Source organism: Pelodiscus sinensis, chromosome 1 (assembly GCF_052426305.1).
Source record: "Pelodiscus sinensis isolate ZL-2025 chromosome 1, ASM5242630v1, whole genome shotgun sequence".
Lineage (NCBI taxonomy): Eukaryota > Metazoa > Chordata > Testudines > Trionychidae > Pelodiscus > Pelodiscus sinensis.
Genome location: NC_143052.1, coordinates 183988222 through 184008828, shown reverse-complemented (window position 1 = coordinate 184008828; position 20607 = coordinate 183988222). Strand labels below are relative to the sequence as shown.

Genomic DNA, 20607 nt, shown 5'->3' with positions numbered 1-20607 from the left:
CAGGGAGACACTCCCTTGTACCGTGTGTGTGTGTGTGTCATTTCCTATCTCCATGGACTCAATCTTATATATCTACCCAAAACATTTTTGCCCTAAAAAACAATGTATCAACTTGATATTAAGACAAATAACCTCTGCACTCCTCAGTAAAACAAAAATCAGAGTACAGTTTTTGATGGGTTTGGCCATAGAGATCCCCCTTGAAACTACCACCTGATATGCTGATCATACCACTGAGCCCACTTACTACCCTTTGGGGTACCCCACTACCAAGTCCTGCTGAGCCAGAATCTCTATATAATTGGGATCACAGCCCACAGCAGAATGATATAGTCATTGGGATCAACTTAGCTCTGGGAAGGCTCAGTCAAAGGGACTTGACATAGTACCCAGGTGCACAGCTCCAATTGGATCAAACCCCAGATAAATTCATCTTACTCTGCAAAAAAGTTTTACACAGAGCAAGTTTCCCCCTTCACCGATGAAAGAGATATGCACAGCTGTTGTCCAGACGATAGTTATTTGCGCTAGGTTTATTAATAAACAAGTGTTTTTATTAGGATTTAACTAGGATTTAAGCGATTGCAAGTACAGGCAGTCCCCGGGTTACGTACAAGATAGGGTCTGTAGGTTTGTTCTTAAGTTGAATTTGTATGTAAGTCGGAACTGGTACATATTTTAGGGGAAACTCTAGCCAAACATTTCTCCAGAGCTCAGTTTTATTCTCCCACACCTCACTTCCCTCAGTCCTTTATTCTCAAGCTGAGGTGTCTGCTGAGAAAAGCCGCTCCGCGTCTCCCTGGTCTGCTGGGGGGAGGGGGGGGGCGCTAGCTTCGCTTCTTCCTGGTCTGCTGGGGGGAAGCAGCTAGTGCGGGGTTGCCTCACCCCATTTGTAAGTAGGGATCCAATGTAAGTCGGATCCATGTAACCCGGGGACTGCCTGTACCTTACTAAGCTAAATAAAACAAAACATGCCAACTAAGCTTAATACGCTATGGCTACATCTACATTGCAATGCTATTTCAGGATACTGAAGTATCCTGAAATAGCTATCCCACATCTTCACAAGATGCCCATTATTTTGGGCTCACTATTCCAATGTCTCTGTAATCCTCATTCTATGGGGAGTAAGGGATATTTTGGAAAAGCACTTTATTTTGAAATTTGGCACTGTAGCTGTCTACTGCTCTTAGAACATGCAGCTTTGAGTCTAATTTGTATATCCTTTGAGTAGTGCCTGTAGAATGAAAATAAGGTTACTAACCGGTTTAATTTAGGTTGAAATTCAGGTTGGAGAGACAACAAGGAATATCTAAATGATGTAAGATATGATAGAACTTGTATTGGTGGTAGTGCTGCTAAGAAAAAAATATGGGGAGACTTAATCAAGTCATATTCAGCCCAAATTTAGATAGTTATTCAAAACAATAAACAAAATGTCTGTCCATTGATACAGGCCAAATGAAATGTTAATAGTTTTAAAAATTCCACTATAGTTTGTATCAAACATTCCTTTTCAGTGTTTACAGACCAAACATTTCAACACTGCAAAGCTGAAGTTGAAAGTATAAGCAAAAGGTAAACTGACTTTTAATTGATTAATTGATTTTGAAAGTTGACACAAATACAAAATATAAACTACATTTACAAAAAAAAGTTAAGACATCAAAAATGCTATTACAAACATAAGTAAAGACAATTTTATGTACAGCAAGATATATATTCTCTCAAATGTAGATAAAACAGTTGTTACTGGATAGAATATCCTCTTTCAAATGGCTTTATTTCTACTAAGCAATTGAATTAATTAGCACCTTACAGTTTGGTGTTAATTTCGCATCATAGCTTGTTACTGTGATGCCACCTACACAAATAACATGCTTGGATGTTAATTGTGTCATGAACTACAGATGCAACAATCAATTTCTTTGTTAACTGATAGAATGAAAAAGTGACTGTTACAAAGGTGACATAAATATTCAGATGCTATTGCCATTAGCAATAGTTAATTTTGGTTTAAGGAGGAACAATTCTGCAGAGAAGGAGAAAATAGTAATTATAGGCAGACATTTAATATTTGCTTCTCCTCAGCATTTTTTAGCCATTGGTTCAAATTATTAATGACCAAATCATCAATACTCTAAATCAGAGGCTGCTAAAACTTGAGTTTGGTGTCTTGTCAGATACTGGGACCTCTAATTCCAGAATTTACTCAGCCACATTTAATGTTTTACCTGGTCTATTTACATATTTCTAATATCAGAACACAGACCAAAAGCTGTATAAGATTTTGCTAAGGTTTTCCTCTCCCAGTTATAATTAAGGGCCAAAATAGCATAGTACAAGTTGAATCAGCTCGGTAGGAGGATAGTCTAGGTCGGATATGGGACAAGTGTTCAAGTTTGTGCTTTGCTACAGATTTCCTTGGTCAAATCAGTTAGAGCCAGGAACCTCTTTTTGCTAAATGGACTTTAAAAGGGAACCCTATGCTCAGGTATACGCCTAATGATTCACTAAAGCATGGCATGTGAAGTCATCCTGTTGATCCTTTTAAAATATTAGTATAATGTTAGCTTTCTTCCAGTCTTCTAGAACCTTCCCCATTGTTCAAAGACTTACTGAAAAACAACATTAACCAGCTAAAACACTTCTCAGCCAGCTCTTTAAAAATGTTTGGATGCAACTAAGCAACTTGATTAGCTGCACTTTAACACCCTTCTGAGTTAATATTGGAACTGAAAGCACTTCATGATCAGATTAAAACCTTTTGGGTTTTCCCAAATACACAACAGAAATATTTATTAAAGACTGCTTCCTTTTCTGCATTATTATGGACAATTATACTATTTTCACCTAGTAAGAGACCAATGCCATTATGAGGATTCCTTTTGTTCCAAATATGCTTAAAAATATTGTTGTCCATAACTCTGTAGACCTCAGATTTATCCATGTGTCCTCTTCTACTTCTCTTATCAATTGTATACAATTTCTGGTTTCTAGTATATATTTATATAAGTATCTAAGGCTACATCAACACTGCAGAGTTTTTCCGGGATACCTCCAGGAAAAACCTCCGGGAACGTGTCTGCTCTTTCGAAAATTTTTTTGAAAGAGTAGATGCGCTTTTTCGTATCCCTGTAAATCTCATGTTACAAGGAAGAAGGGATGTTCTAAAAAAGAGGTTTTTTCCAACATTTGACAGTGTAGACAGGTCGAATGTCAGAAAAGCCTCTTCCGAAAAAAGAACCGGAAAAAGCTACACAAATTGCAAACTGCAATTTGCATAGCTTTTTCCAGAAGAACAGTGCAGTGTAGACATAGCCAAAGATAGCAAATACATATCAAGGGAAGCAACAATCATAATTACCCATACTTATGTTCTAGCTGGCCAGGTTGTCTCATGTACGTTGCCACATTGCTTATGAAATAGGCACAGACTGATGTGGGAAGAGGGACTCCCTGATCCATGAACTACTTACAATGTAATGATCCATTGCTACGTATTTCTTTATTACACTCCAATCTAATGTTGACATAATGTTAATACCTGGATGCTCGCATATGAAATCGTCTAATATGGACAGTCTTCATCCCCCCCATCAAAACCTCACATATCAGGATCCTAGCCCTCCACCCTACAACAATGCACAGCTTCTTATGAGAAGCCAGAAGAGACCAGGAACTTTATTGATCCATCAGGTAATGCCTACATAACCAGATTAAGAATAATCATCTTTTAAATAATGGTGCAAAATTAACCACCATTAAAGATTTATGCGAATGGTATCCTAGGCTCTCAGCCAAAATGTCTCAATAGAGTGCTACTGCTTTTTCTGGGTTACATAGAGAGGCATTTTCCTAAGACAACGAGACTGAGTTCCATTTAGGCCTTCATAGATGAAGATCTGTTACTGGACAGGAAAAATAGTAGAGCACAAGGTAATAGTAAAATATAGGCTTTGTTTACACTTCTAAAATTAAAGCAAAATGAAAGTGTGACCATGGCAGGAATGCTGTAACTTGCTGCACTTGGTGGATGATTTTTTTCACACCCCTGAGCCAGAAAGTTACAGAACAGTGAAGTGGCAGTGTACACTTAGCCACGGATTCATAGATTCTAAGATCAGAAAGAACTACGGTGATCATAGAGTCTAACCTCATGAAGAACTCCATAAAAATAATTTATTTTGAACACGAGCATATATTTAAAAAAAAAAAAAAATACAGATCTTGATTTCAAAATTGCCTGTGGTGGAGAATCTTTTCTCCCTTCTCCCTCCCCCCTCCCCCCCACGAGCTTGGTAAATCGTTCCAATAGTTAATTGCTTCAATTTAATTAGTCTCTCAAGAATTTGCATCTTATTTTTTGTCTGAAAATATCTAAATTCACATCTTTGTCTGATAGACTGAAGGGCCCCTTATTATTTTCAAATATTTGTTCCCCTGTGTATGTACTTACAGAGTTGATCAAGTCACCCACATATTCAATACTGATTTGCCGTCAGATCTCAAAACATTCAACGGCCATGCATTCAATGCATATGTATACATACCAATAAATTAAAGGGCAGATCAAGGATAAACTAGCTCCACCCCTGGCTGGTAGCTCTAAAGCAGTGCTATAACCATGCTAGATAATGAAGCCACTAGTTCTGCCACGAGAGGGAGCACACCCTATAAAGTATAGTCCAGGAGAGAAGAATAAAATGCATACTCACAAGTTCTTAAATACCTACTCTCTCCTCTGCCCAGCATGCACTGTCTAAGCATATGGAGTCAGAACAGGAGTTCAGACATTCACACCAACAGAATGGTAGCTGAAATTATCTGAACAGCATGCAAATAGTATGATTATTGATTAAACATATACACAAAACATCCAAGATTAAAAGTCATTTTGTGCCATTACAGATAAGCAATTGAGACAGAACTTATGCCACATATAACATACAAACATACAAACACATGAATACAAATCCTATGGCTAGAAGCTTCAGAGGAAAAAGTTCTTTATATTCCGTGTATTGATGAAGATGGAAAAGAGGTGCCATAGATAGTGCTATTTGCATCAGCATCACGCTTTATTCCTGGGGAAATTCCATACCAAAAAATTAAAAATTCAGCCCACAATATTTTAAAATTCAGCATACTTTCTCCAAATAATACAGTAAGGCTATGTCTAGACTGGCATGATTTCCCACAAATGCTTTTAACGGAAAAGTTTTCCGTTAAAAGCATTTGCGGAAAAGAGCATCTAGATTGGCACGGACGCTTTTCCGCAAAAGCACTTTTTGCGGAAAAGCGTCCGTGCCAATCTAGACACAGTTTTGCACAAGAAAGCCCCGATCACCATTTTCGCGATCAGGGCTTTTTTGCGCAAAACAATACTGCGTTGTCTACACTGGCCCTCTTGTGCAAAAGCATTTGTGCAAGAGGGCTTTTGCCCGAACAGGAGCAGCATAGCATTTCCGCAAGAAGCACTGATTTCAGACAGTAGGAAGTCAGTGTTCTTGCGGAAATTCAAGTGGCCAGTGTAGACAGCTGGCAAGTTTTTCCACAAAAGCAGTTGCTTTTCAGAAAAACTTGCCAATCTAGACGCAGCCTATAAGTTTCAATTACTTCATTTCAAAATCCGAAAGCAAGTATGTCTGTAACAATGCAGAAAACAAACAAAGAGATTCCCCAAGTAGCAGAGGGTAAAATAAACCTCCTACAGTAACCCAGTTCTTGTGTGTCTATTATGTTTTTGTTGGCTTCCTCAGTCTGGGTGTGTCACGTGCGCCAACTGGGCACATCTTGGGGGAAAACTGTGCCACCTCATCTTTTCGTCTATTTTCTTTTTTTGCCCTGCCCCTGTAAGGTAGGTAATCATATTTCAAGTTCTTAAATAGAGGACACTGTCAGAGGGAGTGGGAGGGGCAGTTGGAAGAGGGGTACAGTTGGGGGTGCTGTGTGTGTACTAGGACAAAATGTTTAGGGGTGCTGGAGGAGTGTATTGTACTGGGAAGAGAGCATTTGGGAAGCTTTCAAGGGGATATTTTGGAAGTGCTGGAGGGGGCTGTGCAAGCCCCCCTAGTCTGATGCCAGCACTCCCCTGTCCTCCCCCAGAGCCCATCTGTGAGCCAAGATATCTGCACTCCTCTCCACACCTGGAGACCAGCCACAGGCTCCTTTTTGTACATCTTTGTTACTGTCCAGATGGGGGATAGTGTGTGGCCACATCTGTTAGACGAGCAGGGGCTCCCAGTCCTGCTTCTGTCTCTGGGCAGATGTAGATCATACCCAGCAGTCAGAGCATGCAGAGCTTACTTCTGTCAAGTTACTAGATTTTAAGGGGAGCAGCCAGATCACTGCTGCACCCATGGGGGGGTACTTACCCCAAAGTGTATACAAAGGGGGCCATGTGAGGTGTCACATGAAAGCTTCTGTTCTACTGATTCTGTATGTGCTATTTATGTACTTGTATAATATCTGTATGTGGAGTTATAAACACATACTCTGTATGGATTCTGGAAAATTCTCTGTCTGTGGCTGAGCAATGGGCAAGGAATGCTCGGCCAATGGCTATGTTAATTGGCAAGGAGACAATGCAGCTCTAGGTGCCAATACACACCTCAGGAATGTGACTGATACCTGCAGACCAGCATGGATTGGTTGTTGGACCATGTGACCTTTTCTGGCCAGCAAGATGCCAGGAGAGGTATATAAGTGCCATGTGGCACCCTCCATTTTGTCTTCAGTTTTGCTCCTGATCCCAGATGCAGCCTTTCAGGGAACAATGAGCCAGAAAGAACCGTGGGCCCGTCCTGACTTAGGCTGTGTGCCAGAGACTTTTATAACATCTCTGCTAAGAGCCTGCATCGAGAACTGGGTGATTTGATGCATGTAATGTATCATCTTTTAACAACCTTACTCTCATGTTTTTCTTTCTTTTAGTAATAAACCTTTAGATTTTAGATTCTAAAGGATTGGCTCAGCATGGTCTTGTGGGTAAGATCCAGAGTGTAAACTGACCTGGGAACTGTGGCTGGTTTCTTGGGACTGGAAGAACCCGTTTGGGGTAGGTGAGATTGGGTTCTATAACCCCTCACCTGTGAGCTAGGCCCGGGGCTGAGTGGGGCACAGGGAGAGCTGAGGTGTCAGAGGGGTTTTGCTCGTGATGCAACTGGTTTGTGGCCTATTTGGGAAGGTTCTCCAGTCAGGGGCAGTAAGGAGCCCAGAGTTTGAGTAATTTGCCCTGAGCGGACGCCCTCAGCTGTGCCCAGACCCAGCCCAATCAATCACAACATCCCCCTGGGCCAGGTGCTCTTCTCACTGCAGGGATGTGGCCCAGGGTTTGCCAGGAACTGCATATCCTGGAAATCCTCCAGCCCCTTCCCGCAGCCATCTTGTATTTGTGAGCTGGGAGGCCAGACTTTGCGGGATCCAATGACTTCTAGCGAAGGCCAGGAGCTCTGTAGTTCCAATTCTGAAGGAAAAAATGAAATTCTATACAGAACATTAATTCTGTGCAAATTCACCATTGCATAGTGGTGCAGAATTCCTTCAGAGTAACTTTTTTTTTTTTTTTAGTGACACTTGGGACGTCATCATAACTATCTATGAACATGGATTTGGGTGGATAGTGGTCTCCCAGAGAAGGTAAAGTGCTCTTGCTATGTGGCAATAGGGTTGCCAGATGTCTGAAACAAAAATATTGAACATCCCCCTCCCCTCCAAAAAAAAACCACCAGGAAAAAATGTTGAAGGGAAATAAAGGGGGGGGGGAACCAAAGTTGTTGGGGGGAAGGACGGGCCAGGAAGGGAGCGGTGCTGGCCGGGAAGGGGGAGGGCTGGAAACAGCTAAGGGGGAGGGCAATGGGGCTGGCCAGGGGAGATGGGGAGGCCAAAGGGAAGCATGGCTGGGTGTGTGTGTGTGGGGGGGGGAGAGATGGGTTGGCGGAACGGGGCTGGCCGCGGGATATCGAGGGAAGGGGGACCGGGCAGAAAGGGGAGGGGCTGGCCGGCAGTAAGGGGGGGAGCGGGAAGCACAGCTGGGGGAGAATCGGGGGCCGCAAGGGTGGCTGGGAGGAAGGGTGGGCGGGAAGCAGAGCTAGTTGGGGGGGGGGGGCAGCAGCGCTGGCCGGGGGAGATCAGGAAGAGGAACGGGCCAGCGGGAAGCAGAGCTAGGCGGGCAGTCGGGGGCCACGGGGCTGGCTGGGAGGAAGGGGGGGTCAGGAGGAAGGGGGGCGGGAAGCAGACCTGGGGGGAGAGCAGGAGGCCTGGACAGGGAAGATCAGGAGGGGAAATGAGGGAGAACAGGCGAGCTTGGAAGGGAGGAGGGGGAGAGCAAATTGGCCGGTGGGGAGTGGGACTGACCTGGGCACTTGCTGCCTGTCCCGCACAGGCTCCTGGCGATGCACAAGCAAGGAGGAGGCTTCCCCTCCTCCTCACACTCAACCAACAGAGGGCTCCAGGCGGCAATCACGACCTCGCCTCCCAGCCAGGACTCCCAGCTGCTCCCTCCGCCCATGCCAGGCTTCCATCAGGTGCACAGCCACAAAAATCAGAAAATACCGGACACTGCACATGTCCGGTATTCTGATTTTTTTTTACCAGACAGAGCGCGCAAATACCGGACTGTCCGGTACAATACCGGACACCTGGCAGCCTTATGTGGCAAAGACCTCATTTTTAAGTAGTCAGACCTCTGCTCTATGTTCTAAACATTCTTGGATCCCCCACCATGAGGATTTTGAGGCAAGAGACAGTAACCAAGGACAGCAGCACAACTAAGTGCCTGTGGTGAAGCCCCTGTTGTAATAACTGGGCCTACAAATTTACTCTCGTTGACAGATCAACAGTGAGATGTGAAAGTTAAAAAAAGGTCCCACTAACCTATAAGCACTAGTGGGAAAAGGTGCAAAAAGGAGACAAAAACTAGGTTAGCTCAAACAAAAAAGCCAAGGGTTATAACTCAAGGACTGTGATATAATCATCCCTAGTAAACAGGAGCAGTTTGGGAGTAGCAATTGAGAGCCAAATTTGTGTCAGATATTAAGCCTCTATGGTGGGGGGAAAAATGAAGGGATGATTTTTTTTATACTCACCATGCTCTTTTGGGGTCCGCAAAAAGAATTTTGGGGAAGGGAAGGAAGAATTAGCAGATGACAAACATGGGGAACAGGAAGGCTGCCATCTTCACAGTTTACCAGAACCCAAGGATCCACTGTGACACTGTTGGGCCCGCCCCAGGGTGATGATATTTCCCTATGCTCAATTTGCGATACTTGGTAAAATTATTTGTATTCAAGTGAGTTAAAGGCAAACAATCAGAACTGTGCAGTACAAACATTCAAATTAACATCAAGTTGAGCCCGTTAAAAAGAAATCCCGAGCAGTTGGATTCTTTATATTTGCCTTCTTATCTTTAAGGCTTTAGGGTTGATGCATATATCCCCACCCCCCCACATGGGGAGAGGTGAGACGCACACTCCTGTACATCTCGCTTAGTCTGGGGTTTTCCCAGGGCACTGGCCCAGTCAGAGGTAATAGGGGAAGGAAGGAACCTGTGGACCAGGCTGCTGGTGGGTGGTGTGCTTTGACCACAGGCTGGTTCTCCACTCAGCACTGGGAGTAGGATGTGCCCCGCAAACGGACGAGGTATATAGAGGAGCAGCAGGGCTGGGTGGGGTGAAGTGGCAAAGCAAGGAGAGGACAGCAAGAGCTGCACTGATGAAGCAGCAGGGGGTATGGATAGCCCTGCCAGCTTTATCTTCATCCCAGTACCAGCCTTCCACACCCAAACCTATTGTTGGCCACTGGACACCTCATGGTGGGCAGATGGCTGGTGAACAGGGATCTGGCCAGCAACAGGACCTGCCAATACTGATGGGGCGGGGAGGCGGAGAAGGGAGAATAGGGGGAGACAGAAAATTCAGGGCAATTTGCCCTTTTACAAGAAAAAGGATACTTGCAGGAGTGCTAAAATACAGGACTATCCCTTTAAAAACAGGAAATATGGTCACCGTAGCCTGCCATCATCTTAAATCTCCTAGGAATGTCCTGACCAGATCCAGGTCAGAGAGAGGAATCCAGATGATATTACCATTTACACCAGCTTCATATGAATCCCAAGTACCACCTTGGTCTCCCCCCCCCCCCCCACACTTTTGTGTCTTCTCTCCCGCATGTTACTCCTTTTCTTTTCTATTCCTTCTCTTTTGCCTTCTGTTTCATAAGAGTCTGGTTTAGCCAGTTGTTTATGTTGCAACAATGCTATGAGCCTGTGACTGAAGAGGCAGTTAAAAGCCATGTCCTAAACTGTCTTATGCTAGTACAAGTTTGCCAAGTCTCAAAGAGGCTAGAAAGATTGTGTGCCACACCCAGGCTTGTGTTTCTCCAACAATAAGGGTGCAAGAGGAAATCCACACCACAGACAAAAGTTGCATTTTCTCTCTTATTCCCTTTCCCTTTCTGTGCATGTGTTTGCCATGCTTGGTCTTCTAGAAAATGGGACAGAACTTTTAACAACAGCTCCAGCCCATCTGAAGTAACTTCTCTCTTCCCTCAAAGGGCAAGTTCCCCAAAATCATCTTTGTTAACTTCAAAGTTAATAGTCAGACTGGGAGTGGGTTGGTGGTTCTTTCTACAGGTTGTACCTCTAAAATCCTGTACTCTCTGGTCCAGCAACATCCGTCATGCATCTCCAAAGAGCCAGGAGCAGGAGGGACAGCCAGGGCAATAGGGTCAGAAGCCTGGCTTGTGGCAGCATGAGACTGGAGCTGGAGCCCCACAGCTGCCCCCAGATGTGTGGGGCTGGAGCCCTGCAGCAGCAGCCAGAGCCTCTGCTAAACAGGAAACCGGCAGCAGCTGGGCAAGCAGCCCAGTCAGGTTGGGAGTGAGGGAGGATAAATCAGGAGGATAAAGCAGCCTGCCAGCAGCAGGCCATGGGCTTGGGAGCGGGTGGCAAGAGACCTCTCCTAGTCCTGCAAATTCTCTCATTCGGGACCAGTCAAGTCCTGATGATGCTGGACCAGAGAACTCCAACCTGTAAATCTTTCTATAGCTAAACGGAACAAGAAATACTGTAAAAATGAAAGGCCTTAATTAGTACTTTACAGTTCAAATACTTTGTTTTTCTGTATTTTCCTGCATTCTAAATAAAACAGACCTGCAAAAAGGATACTTGGACTACTGCTTCTTGCTGATCCTGTAAGTGGGGTTTGATGGAAGGGGTGAGGAAGTGGTGAAGTCACAGGACAACCACTTGTAGGGCATTTTCACGGGTGAAAGGTGAGAAGGGAGTTAGATGCACTAATTCCACAGTCGCTGAAAGGGGCAGGTGGGTATTTTACACCTTATTTGCATATTTTTAATGCTATTTTGTCCCATGTTTGAGGCCATTGCTCCATTCACCCTAATAAGTATTTCCTGTCTGTACACTGTCTTGGAGTGCTTGTCATTGAGGCAGATGTGCCTAAGGATGCCCTTGGAACAGGCCTGGGCAAAATACAGTCCACAGGCCAGATGCAGTCTACCAAGCCACTGGATCAGGCCTGTGGACACAGGGAGGAACCCCAAGCAGGCTCCCAGCTTGCCTTGCTGCACCTGCACACAGCTCAGAAAAGCAGCTGCTGGGCCCTCTCTCCTTTAAAACTGAGAGCCAAGAGGAAGGTGGGAGGGGGTAGGCACTGTGCTCCTGCCCCCACAGCACAATCCCATTTGTTGGTTTCTGGCCAGAAACCAGCCAATTGGAGCTGCCTGTTTGAACAAGAGGCAGCCATGAAGCACTGTGCCTCATAGTTATTCACACATACTGCCCTGCAGCCTGTGTGGGGTGGGACAAGAAGGCTGGTAAGTCACCCAGGTAAGTCTCCTGCCCAGAGCCTTCCTCTGGCACCCCAGCCCTTCCCTTCCCCAAACCTCTTCCTCCCCCTTGCACTCATATCCCCTCCCAGATTGAGTACTCAATTGCCTGCTCCACATCGCAACCCCCTCCTGCCTTAGGCCACAACTCAAACTCCTGAACCCTAATCCCCTGCTCTAGGCAACAACCCAATTCCATGCACCCCTCCTTGTATCCCAATTCCCAGCCTTAGGTCACATCCCAAACCCCTGCACCCCAGTCCTGTGCCTCAGATCACATTTGCCTCCTTCACCCAAACTCCCAGACCCCACACTTCCTCCTGCACCCCAATCCCTTACCCCAAGTTCCCTTCTGCACCAAACCTCCAACCCCAAACCTCCTCCATTAATATCATACCACCAAATTCTTGGAATGGCCTCTCATCAAAAGTTATTGTCCACCCCTGCCTTGGAGGGTGCATTTAGTTCTCTCAGGTTTCATGGTGATGGCTCCACTGGTTTATCAAGAGACACCCTCAATATTTAGAACTTGGCTCTTTTTTCTACCATTAATGACCAGGCAGAAATAAATTGTAATCGCTGATCAATCAACAGAAAGAATGATTTTGTGTGTGTGGCTATAGAACATTAAAACATGTTTTCTAAGTCTGAGTTTACTTTTGCTGTGTTTCTTTTAACAACGCTAGTGGTGTTCATAGAGCATTTGGAAAATGGAAATATCCGATCCAACACATTCATAGTAGGGGCAGGAGGATACTGCCATGGAGGGTGCGGTGCGCTGGTTAACAGACCCAACTCCTCTGGCACACATATACAACACTTTACTCAAATATATTTTTCTCAGGATACTCATACTCTTCTGGGCCCCCAAACACAATACAACAGAACTTAAAGCAAAACTAAACTCATCTACTATGCAGCCCTGGCTGTCTCCATTCCTAAGCCAGCCAGAAGCACACTCCTAGCAGTTCTCTCTAACCTGACCCAATTTACTCAGCTGCTCTGGTTTCCTTGCAATCTCTTGAGGTCCATTTTCAGACAGACCTACCTCACACAATCCCCTTTTCGTTGTCACTGCTCAAGCAGCCTTTCGCTCCCTGCCAGAGGGGCCTGCAAAGCTCTTCTCCTTAAGCATTTCTTTTCCTCTGAACCAACCCTCCTTATCCACCCAGCTGCACCTAGTAATGTCCTAATTAGTCACATGTATCTCTCCCCAGGCTCAATTAAGTTCCTGACATGAATACACTATGAATTTGACCCCATTTCCTCTTCAGAATGGTTCTTAACTGTGGGTCTAGGTAAGCCAGTTCAGGGGATCTGCAAGCTCCAATTCGATCAGAGTTGGAAGGGGACATGGGGGAACTGCCCCTCCCCCCAAGTGCAGCACCTTAACAGTCCTGGGAGCAGCTTCACCTCCCCTCCTCACTTCGTCTTATTTCCCTGTCCCCCAAGCTTCACTCTCTGGCTAGGTCAGAGACTGGAAGCTAGAGCCAGGCTCTTTGGATCAGTGGCTGATCTGGCTTCTGTCATGGAGCAATCCACTAGGAAACTACCGTCTGCTGCTCCTCAGCTCCCTTTGACTGTACACCAAGCCAGCAAAAGCTGCATTGGTAGAGGGACCTGGCTCCCATGGGGAACTGTGACCACATTGGGGGGCCTCCCCTAGCGCATAGTCCTTAGCCCCACGAAAGCTCATCACCTAATAAACCATCTTGTTAGTCTTTAAAGTGCTGCATTGTTTTGTTTTACCTCTCCCTACAGTGAGCTATATAAACCAACCCCTTAGCCACCCTCTCCCTGCACCTTGTGTGGTTTTCAAACTTTGAGCTGAGCTACCCCCAAGTGGTAATTTTTAGTTGTATGTTTGTGTCTCCCCCCAGCCCTTGGGAGCAGGCTTGGTGGCCTACCGAAGCCTAGAGGCCCTCCCTCTCCACCTCTGAGCCCTGGAGCTTTTCTAGCGGCGGGGGGGGGGGGAGCCATGGGGCATGGGAGGAGTGAAGGAGGGGAGATGGAGGAAACTTGGAAAGAATAAGGTTGTCCTCTAAAAGGACAAAAAAACCTCTGGACACACAGTGGCTGTGTCTAGAATGGCATGATTTTCCGGAAATGATTTTAACGGAAAAGTTTTCTGTTAAAAGCGTTTTTGGAACAGAGCGTCTAGATTGGCACGGACGCTTTTCCGCAAAAGCACTTTTTGCAGAAAAGCATCCGTGCCAATCTAGACGCGTTTTTCCGCAAAAAAGCCCCGATCACCATTTTCGTGATCGGTGCTTTTTTGCAGAAAACAAATCTGAGCTGTCTACACTGGCCCTTTTGCGCAAAAGCTTTGCACAAAAGGGAGTTTTGCCCGAACAGGAGCAGAATAGTATTTCCACAAGAAGCACTGATTTCTTACAGTAGGAAGTCAGTGCTTTTGCGGAAATTCACACGGCTAGTGTAGACAGCTGGCAAGTTTTTCTGGAAAAGCGGCTGATTTTTCCGGAAAAACTGGCCAGTCTAGACACAGCCACTTTGTTTTGGAGCAGGAAGATAACTGTTTCTATTATTAAAAAAAATATACCCTAGCTAATATGGACTGATTTCTCAGCTGGTATAAATCATTATAGATTTGTTAGCAGCAGTGGTACTATACTGATTTAGAAAATCTGGAGGTATTTTTTTCCAGCCCACATAAAGACCATTGTGTAAATGAGTGCCATAAGAGATGAAATTGTTGATTAGCATCTTCTTTAAACTAACAAGGTCTTTTACACCTCTGAGAATATAAAAATCAGATCCAACAATTTCAAATTTACAAAAAAATATAAACAATTAGGAGATAGAGCCATGGTGGTTGAAATTCAAAAAGTGACACCATTAAAAACTGCAATTGCAGAATTCTATACTTGTTTCTCAGAAATTCATATAGCAGCTTTGCTCAGTTTAAAAGTAAAATATATGTGGCTACTGTCATCTCTCCAAAAACTGGAATTCAAGTCAAGCTGTGCATCATTCTTCATGTCATCCTTCTGCTCTACTCTGCGCTGATTAGGTCTCAATTGGAGTAGTGTGTCCAGTTCTGGGCACATTTCAAGAAAGATGTGGAGAAATTGGAGAAGGTCCAGAGAAGAGCAACAAGAATGATTAAAGCTCTAGAGAACATGACCTATCAAGGAAGACTGAAAGAATTGGGCTTGTTTAATTTGGAAAGGAGAGGACTGAGAGGCGACAGGATAGCAGTTTTCAGGTATCTAAAAGTATGTCACAAGGAGGAAGGAGAAAAATTGTTCTCCTTAGTCTCTGAGGATAGGACAAGACAAGAAGCAATAGGCTTAAACTGCACCAAGGGAGGTTTAGGTTGGACATTAGGAAAAAGTTCCTAACTGTCAGGGTGGTTAAACACTGGAATAAGTTGCCTAAGGAGATATTTCTGGAGATATGGTCTAGTTCAGCCTCTCTCAACCAGTGGTACAAGTACCCTTAGTGGTACTCAAGAGATGTCTGGGGGGTACGTCAACAACTGAAATTTAGAGAAAACTGAATTTTTGTTTTAAGTTTTATTATTTTTGTACTTTTTACACTCAAAAATTTCCCGCCTGGCTACAATTAAGTTGTTTAAACAAATGTGTTGCAATGGTAGAAAAAAATTGTGTGTCTGAACACTGCAGGTACTGGGGGTACTTTTTTTTTTTTTTTTTTTTGAAAAAGGGGAACTTTATTTAAAAAGGTTGAGAAACACTGGTCTAGATGGTACTGGGTCCTGCCATTAGGGCAGGGGATTGGACTCGATGACCTCTCAAGGTCTCTTCCAGTTCTAGTGTTCTATGATTATCAACCACTAATACAGCCTACATGCAACAACAAAATGCAACATATTTGTATAAGTAGCATATTTTACATATCATGTGTTAACACAAACTAATATGAAAAGGGCCAGTTTTATTTTAATCTGCACACATATAGAACATTCTTACAGGAAAGATCGACAAAAGATTCTGAATCACATTTCAGATAATTTCATCATGCATATGCACTGACTCCTCCTCCATTAAAATAAGTTATGAGGCTTTTATAGCACAAACAAGAACAGGAAATGTGTCACAAAATCAAGCATCTTGAAGACAGACTCTGGGTACATCTACACAGCAAAGTTATTTCAGGATACCAGAGGTATCCTGAAATAGCTACCCCGCGTCTTTTGAACGCATCCACTATTTCAAAATATAGCGGATACGCTATTTTGCCATCCCTGTAAATCTCATTCTACAAAAAGTAAAGGATGGCTCAAAATAGTGCTTTATTTCGGAATTTGTTGCTGTGTAGACAGTGCCAAATGACAAAATAAGCTATTTTGAAAATAGACTAGAAATAAGCTATGCAATTTGCATAGCGCAAATTACTTATCTTATTTTGAGTTTTGGGAGCTGTGTAGATGCACCCTTTATGTCCTAACACAAGTCCAAAAAGATATAGCTGTTTAAAGGTGAAGAAATCGGTTTTGAAGAAAGCTTGATGTCTATTTTTGCTTCTCTTTTGAAACAGCTTTGTGCTCAGCTTTGTGCTTAAGATGTTGAAATGAAATTGTGCATGCTACTTTTCTTTAAAACTAGCTACTTTAAAACAAAACAAAACTGTGGTAGCCATTCTGAAAAACAAATGAATCACCAGAACATTAGCTGTGTAACAGTTTTATGTTTTATTTTACTATATTGACATTTTATGCACAAATATTTCATCAGAGTAAAAATAGAAAATAATTGTTTCATGTAAAATTACCCAAAAAATTCAAAAGAAAAGAAATACATAATTATTAGCAGAGTATAAGTGTCTTTATTTAAAGAGTAAAAATGTATGCAAAACCCCTCAGTTTTACAAAAAATTGGGATTATACTTTCTATTTTTTTCTGGCAGCAACAGAACAATTATATTGACATATAATATTCTACATCCTTTATTTAATTGAAGACATCAAGTTAGTCAGATTTCTCCCTTAGCTACAGGAAATTTGACAACGGCTCTATGTTGATTGAAAACTGCATTGGTCCTTTTTTAATTAAAAGAACATGGTGGAAAAGCAGCAGATTCTACCAGAAAATAAAATGCATATAGACAAATCCAAAGGGGATAATAGTTACTAAATTAAAGGGCTTCAAAATAATAAGATGTATTTACAAGAGAAGTTTTGACACCATCTTTCCTAATAGTTTTATTCTATTCTGCGTAAATTCAAGGGTAAAGCATCAATTTTACTTGCTAGCTTTGATATTAATTCATTCTTCATTAGACTGATTTTATTGGTCATTTTAAACTCTTCTCTCTGTCCACTTGTAGTATTTTAGATCTGTTAGAAAGACATCAGTGTTGTAAGGGGTGTTTGTATCGCATTTATTAATTAGCTACTTGAAATGTGGCTTGTGTGGAACAGAGCAATACACATGGAATTGCAAACACAGAAAAAAGTCTTAGCCACACAACTTACAATCTAGTTTCCCCCTTTCCTAAGAGAAAGACTTCAGCTATTTACATAAGAGATTTCAAATGCTTGATAAATAGTGAAAATGGGCTACAACTATACTATAGCAGTCATACAAGCTAGACATATGACTTGACTTCTGACTGATGTACCCATATCTGTAACTAATGGATTTGTAAAGGACTAAGCAGGATTTGTGTAGCTTCTTGTAAAGTGAATACATCTGTCAAAAGCTGCATGCTCAGCCTGTTGGCAAATGAGGGAGTATTTTAGTAATTCAAGGATGGTAAATTAAAAGTCATTGGAGGAATTTGACAACAGAAGCTAAAACTGTAACTAGAGAAACTTAAATGGTAGATGGACAAAACAGAATACGAGAAATCCTAAGGTCTACAGCAAGGGCACTTAGATGCACCTCCAAGAAAACAACCAGATTCCACACATATCCTTAAAAAATAAACCCCAGTCTCTCTTTACTTGTCAATAACAATAAAAAAGTGCTTCCACCACTCAGTTTAAGTAAATTATACATTAAAGCATCTGTCAGTATAGCCAGATTCTTGACTTAAGAGTTTTAAGAGTAACTTGACCTTTCAACATAGTACTAAAGATTTTCTCCTATGCAATTATATTTTTACTACTTGTCAAGTGACACTGCAGCTTCTGCTAATGGTTCCTTATTTTAAAAAAATCTGCTTACAAGAACACCAAAAATGCATGGTAACAAAATATTCATACTGTTTAAACAAAGGGGCAAAAAGTAAAAAAAGTGCTCTATTCAGACTAACAGAAGAGGTTTAGTAAGATATTAATGGGAAAGCTCACAAATCATGGAGACACAGTGTGTACATATTAACATGTATACGCCTGAATAAAGTAGTATTTATACCAGTCTCTGGATTCAGGATACAATCCAATTATACATTTTTGAAAAATATATGTAAATATGTAACTGTGTCCCGCTTAGTTCCCAGGAATGTGTAGTTTTGTTTCTGAGGCCATAACACATTATCTGAAATTTGAAAAGAAACTAATTTTAAATAAACTATATTTTTCATATTTTAATAGGGCAGATTATACAATAATCTGAAAGTCAAACTTCAGATTTTTATAAACTTATTTGCAACTCATGTTTCTAAACAGGAAGGGACTGCTGAATATGATTAACTTAAGTCTTCAGGTCATCAAGATCAACTATAGTGCAGGTATAAGGAGTATTGGCTAATATACTTTGCAGTATAGAGCAAGAACCAAAACTACTCTTCAAGTGAGGAATAACTTTACAAGTTTTTAAACACCTGACAGAAAAAACAGGGACATCTTTATTTTCTTTTGCTGAGTAGCCAGCATAACATGTTTCAAAAAAGTTAAGAACCTGCCCTCGTATATGCCTGTTATCTACATATTACAATGAAACTCATAATTGGCTTTTCATCTAAGCCAGAATTAAACCTGGATTTTCTTTAGCACTGATCTTCAGTTTTGTTTATTCTTAGTTTTCTTTGCTTGTAAGCAGAGAAATTGTCTTAAGGACTTGATACTTTGTATTATTTAATGTGTCTGTTCCTTCTGCTCTGCTTGATTAGATGAGATTAACAGGCATGTTTAAGGGCAGCTCCTGCTTTAACTGTGTAAACATCCAATTCCATTTTGTAGTTGACCCGAGAATAAAAAAAACCTGTAGAAAGCGTTGAATTCAAACTATTGACCAGTCTGTTTCCTGTAGATGCTTCACTTTTCTTAAATGCTGCAACAAATCTTTTATAGTGCTGGACATACAACATGGACCAGTTCAGCATTACTTATCAAATTCAGCAGACTACATGCCGCAGTGGACCTGTCTTCACACTGAAGTAGTTGTGGTGATCCCTTCAGATACACTGAAATATATGCTGTTAAAGATCCAAATTTATGGGTGTCTCAGTTCTTTGTAGAAAATCATGCATCATACTGTAATGTCAAGGAATAAAAAGAAGCTTCCAATTCTGATAAAGGTAACTGCTCTGAGTATATATGAAAGGCCTCAGAATCCCTCTTTCAAGTCCTAGTGCTTAATTGTCTTTCTCAGTTTTCAGAGATGCTGTAGCTAGTGCCACTGCTGTGACTGGCTGTGCAATGCCATGGAGTTGCATTTTTGCCAGTTTCTTTTGCTCACACTCTGTGACCAATCGGTTCAGCTCTGCTGCACTATATCCAATCAGAGTTTTCAAGTCACAGACAAATTTGTACACAAACCTCTTGCCTTGTACTTTGCAGATCATATCTCCATCATAATAATACCTTAAATGAAAAAAACAAACACAAAAAAGTCAATGTTAAGTAACAGAGCAATATTCAGTGCATGAGGCCCACACAAAGTGATCATACTTAAGGATACTGTAGTGTTAAAAGGTAGGTTCTTTTTTCATTGTAAGAAATTTGTAAGTATTTATGTTATTTGCTAACATAAAACTAGACCTTTTAGTCTTCTCTTTACATTTGCTGAAAAGCCCAAGAGAGAAGGCAGTGGAATATGAATTCTTGAATTATTTGTCAGCCATTGGGAGAACCATATTACTAAATTAACCACCACTACATATCCCACAGAAATGCACATTGCTTGAAGATTGAGCATCATGTGGGGTCATCATCTTGCAATGGCCCTTTTGCAAGATTTCATTCATTATTTTTGCCCTGGACAGAGATTCTTGGTCATTTCAGCTAGAAGGACAATTAACCAGACTATTGTATGTGATGTGCTTCAGCATACACCAGGGCTACTCAACATGCGGCCTGTGGCCCATTTGTACGCAGCCCGAGGCACATTGAGCTGCTTCCCAGGCATGCTCGTTGCTATGGGCTCCAGCGGCAGCGCCTCCCTGGGAGCCGCACCACACTGAGCCAAGCCTGCATGCGCAGGAGCTGCCTGCTGGCGGGGGGTCAGCAAGAAGTAGCGGCAGAGCATGCCTGCCACATCAACCACAGTGGCAGCACCTCCCTGCAAGCAAAGCCACACAGTACCGTGCCACACTGAGCCAGGCCAGCAGGGGGGCAGCAAAAGGTGGCGGCAGAGCATGCCTGCCGCATAAACCACAGTGGCAGTGCCTCCCTGTAAGTGGAGCCGTGCTGCGCTGCACTGAGCCAGGTAGCAAGAGACGTGGCAAGGCGGCGGTGGAGCCAGGCAGGAAGGCCAGGGTGAGAAAGGTCTGCGCTGGGGTTTGGGTAGGGTTACCATTAATCCAAACTGGACGTGTCCTTGTTTTCATATGTTAAATTGCCATCTGGACGAGTTTTTTAAAAGGCAAAAAATGTCTGGGATTTTTTGCCCT

General features: G+C 42.7%; 1 protein-coding gene across 2 annotated transcripts in view; it reads right to left on the bottom strand.

Moving 5' to 3' along the window:
- Window positions 1-15780: 15780 nt before the first annotated feature.
- The window catches only part of GABPA (GA binding protein transcription factor subunit alpha), a 35635-nt gene continuing 30808 nt past the window's right edge, over window positions 15781-20607 (bottom strand). The window contains exon 9 of one of the 2 annotated variants that reach the window (XM_089773549.1): window positions 15781-19579. In XM_089773549.1, coding sequence (XP_089629675.1) covers window positions 19351-19579 — 229 coding nt within the window. In that variant the 3' untranslated portion in view covers window positions 15781-19350. The remainder of the gene's footprint in view (window positions 19580-20607) is intronic. The other variant, XM_075910125.2, reaches the window with a different exon arrangement.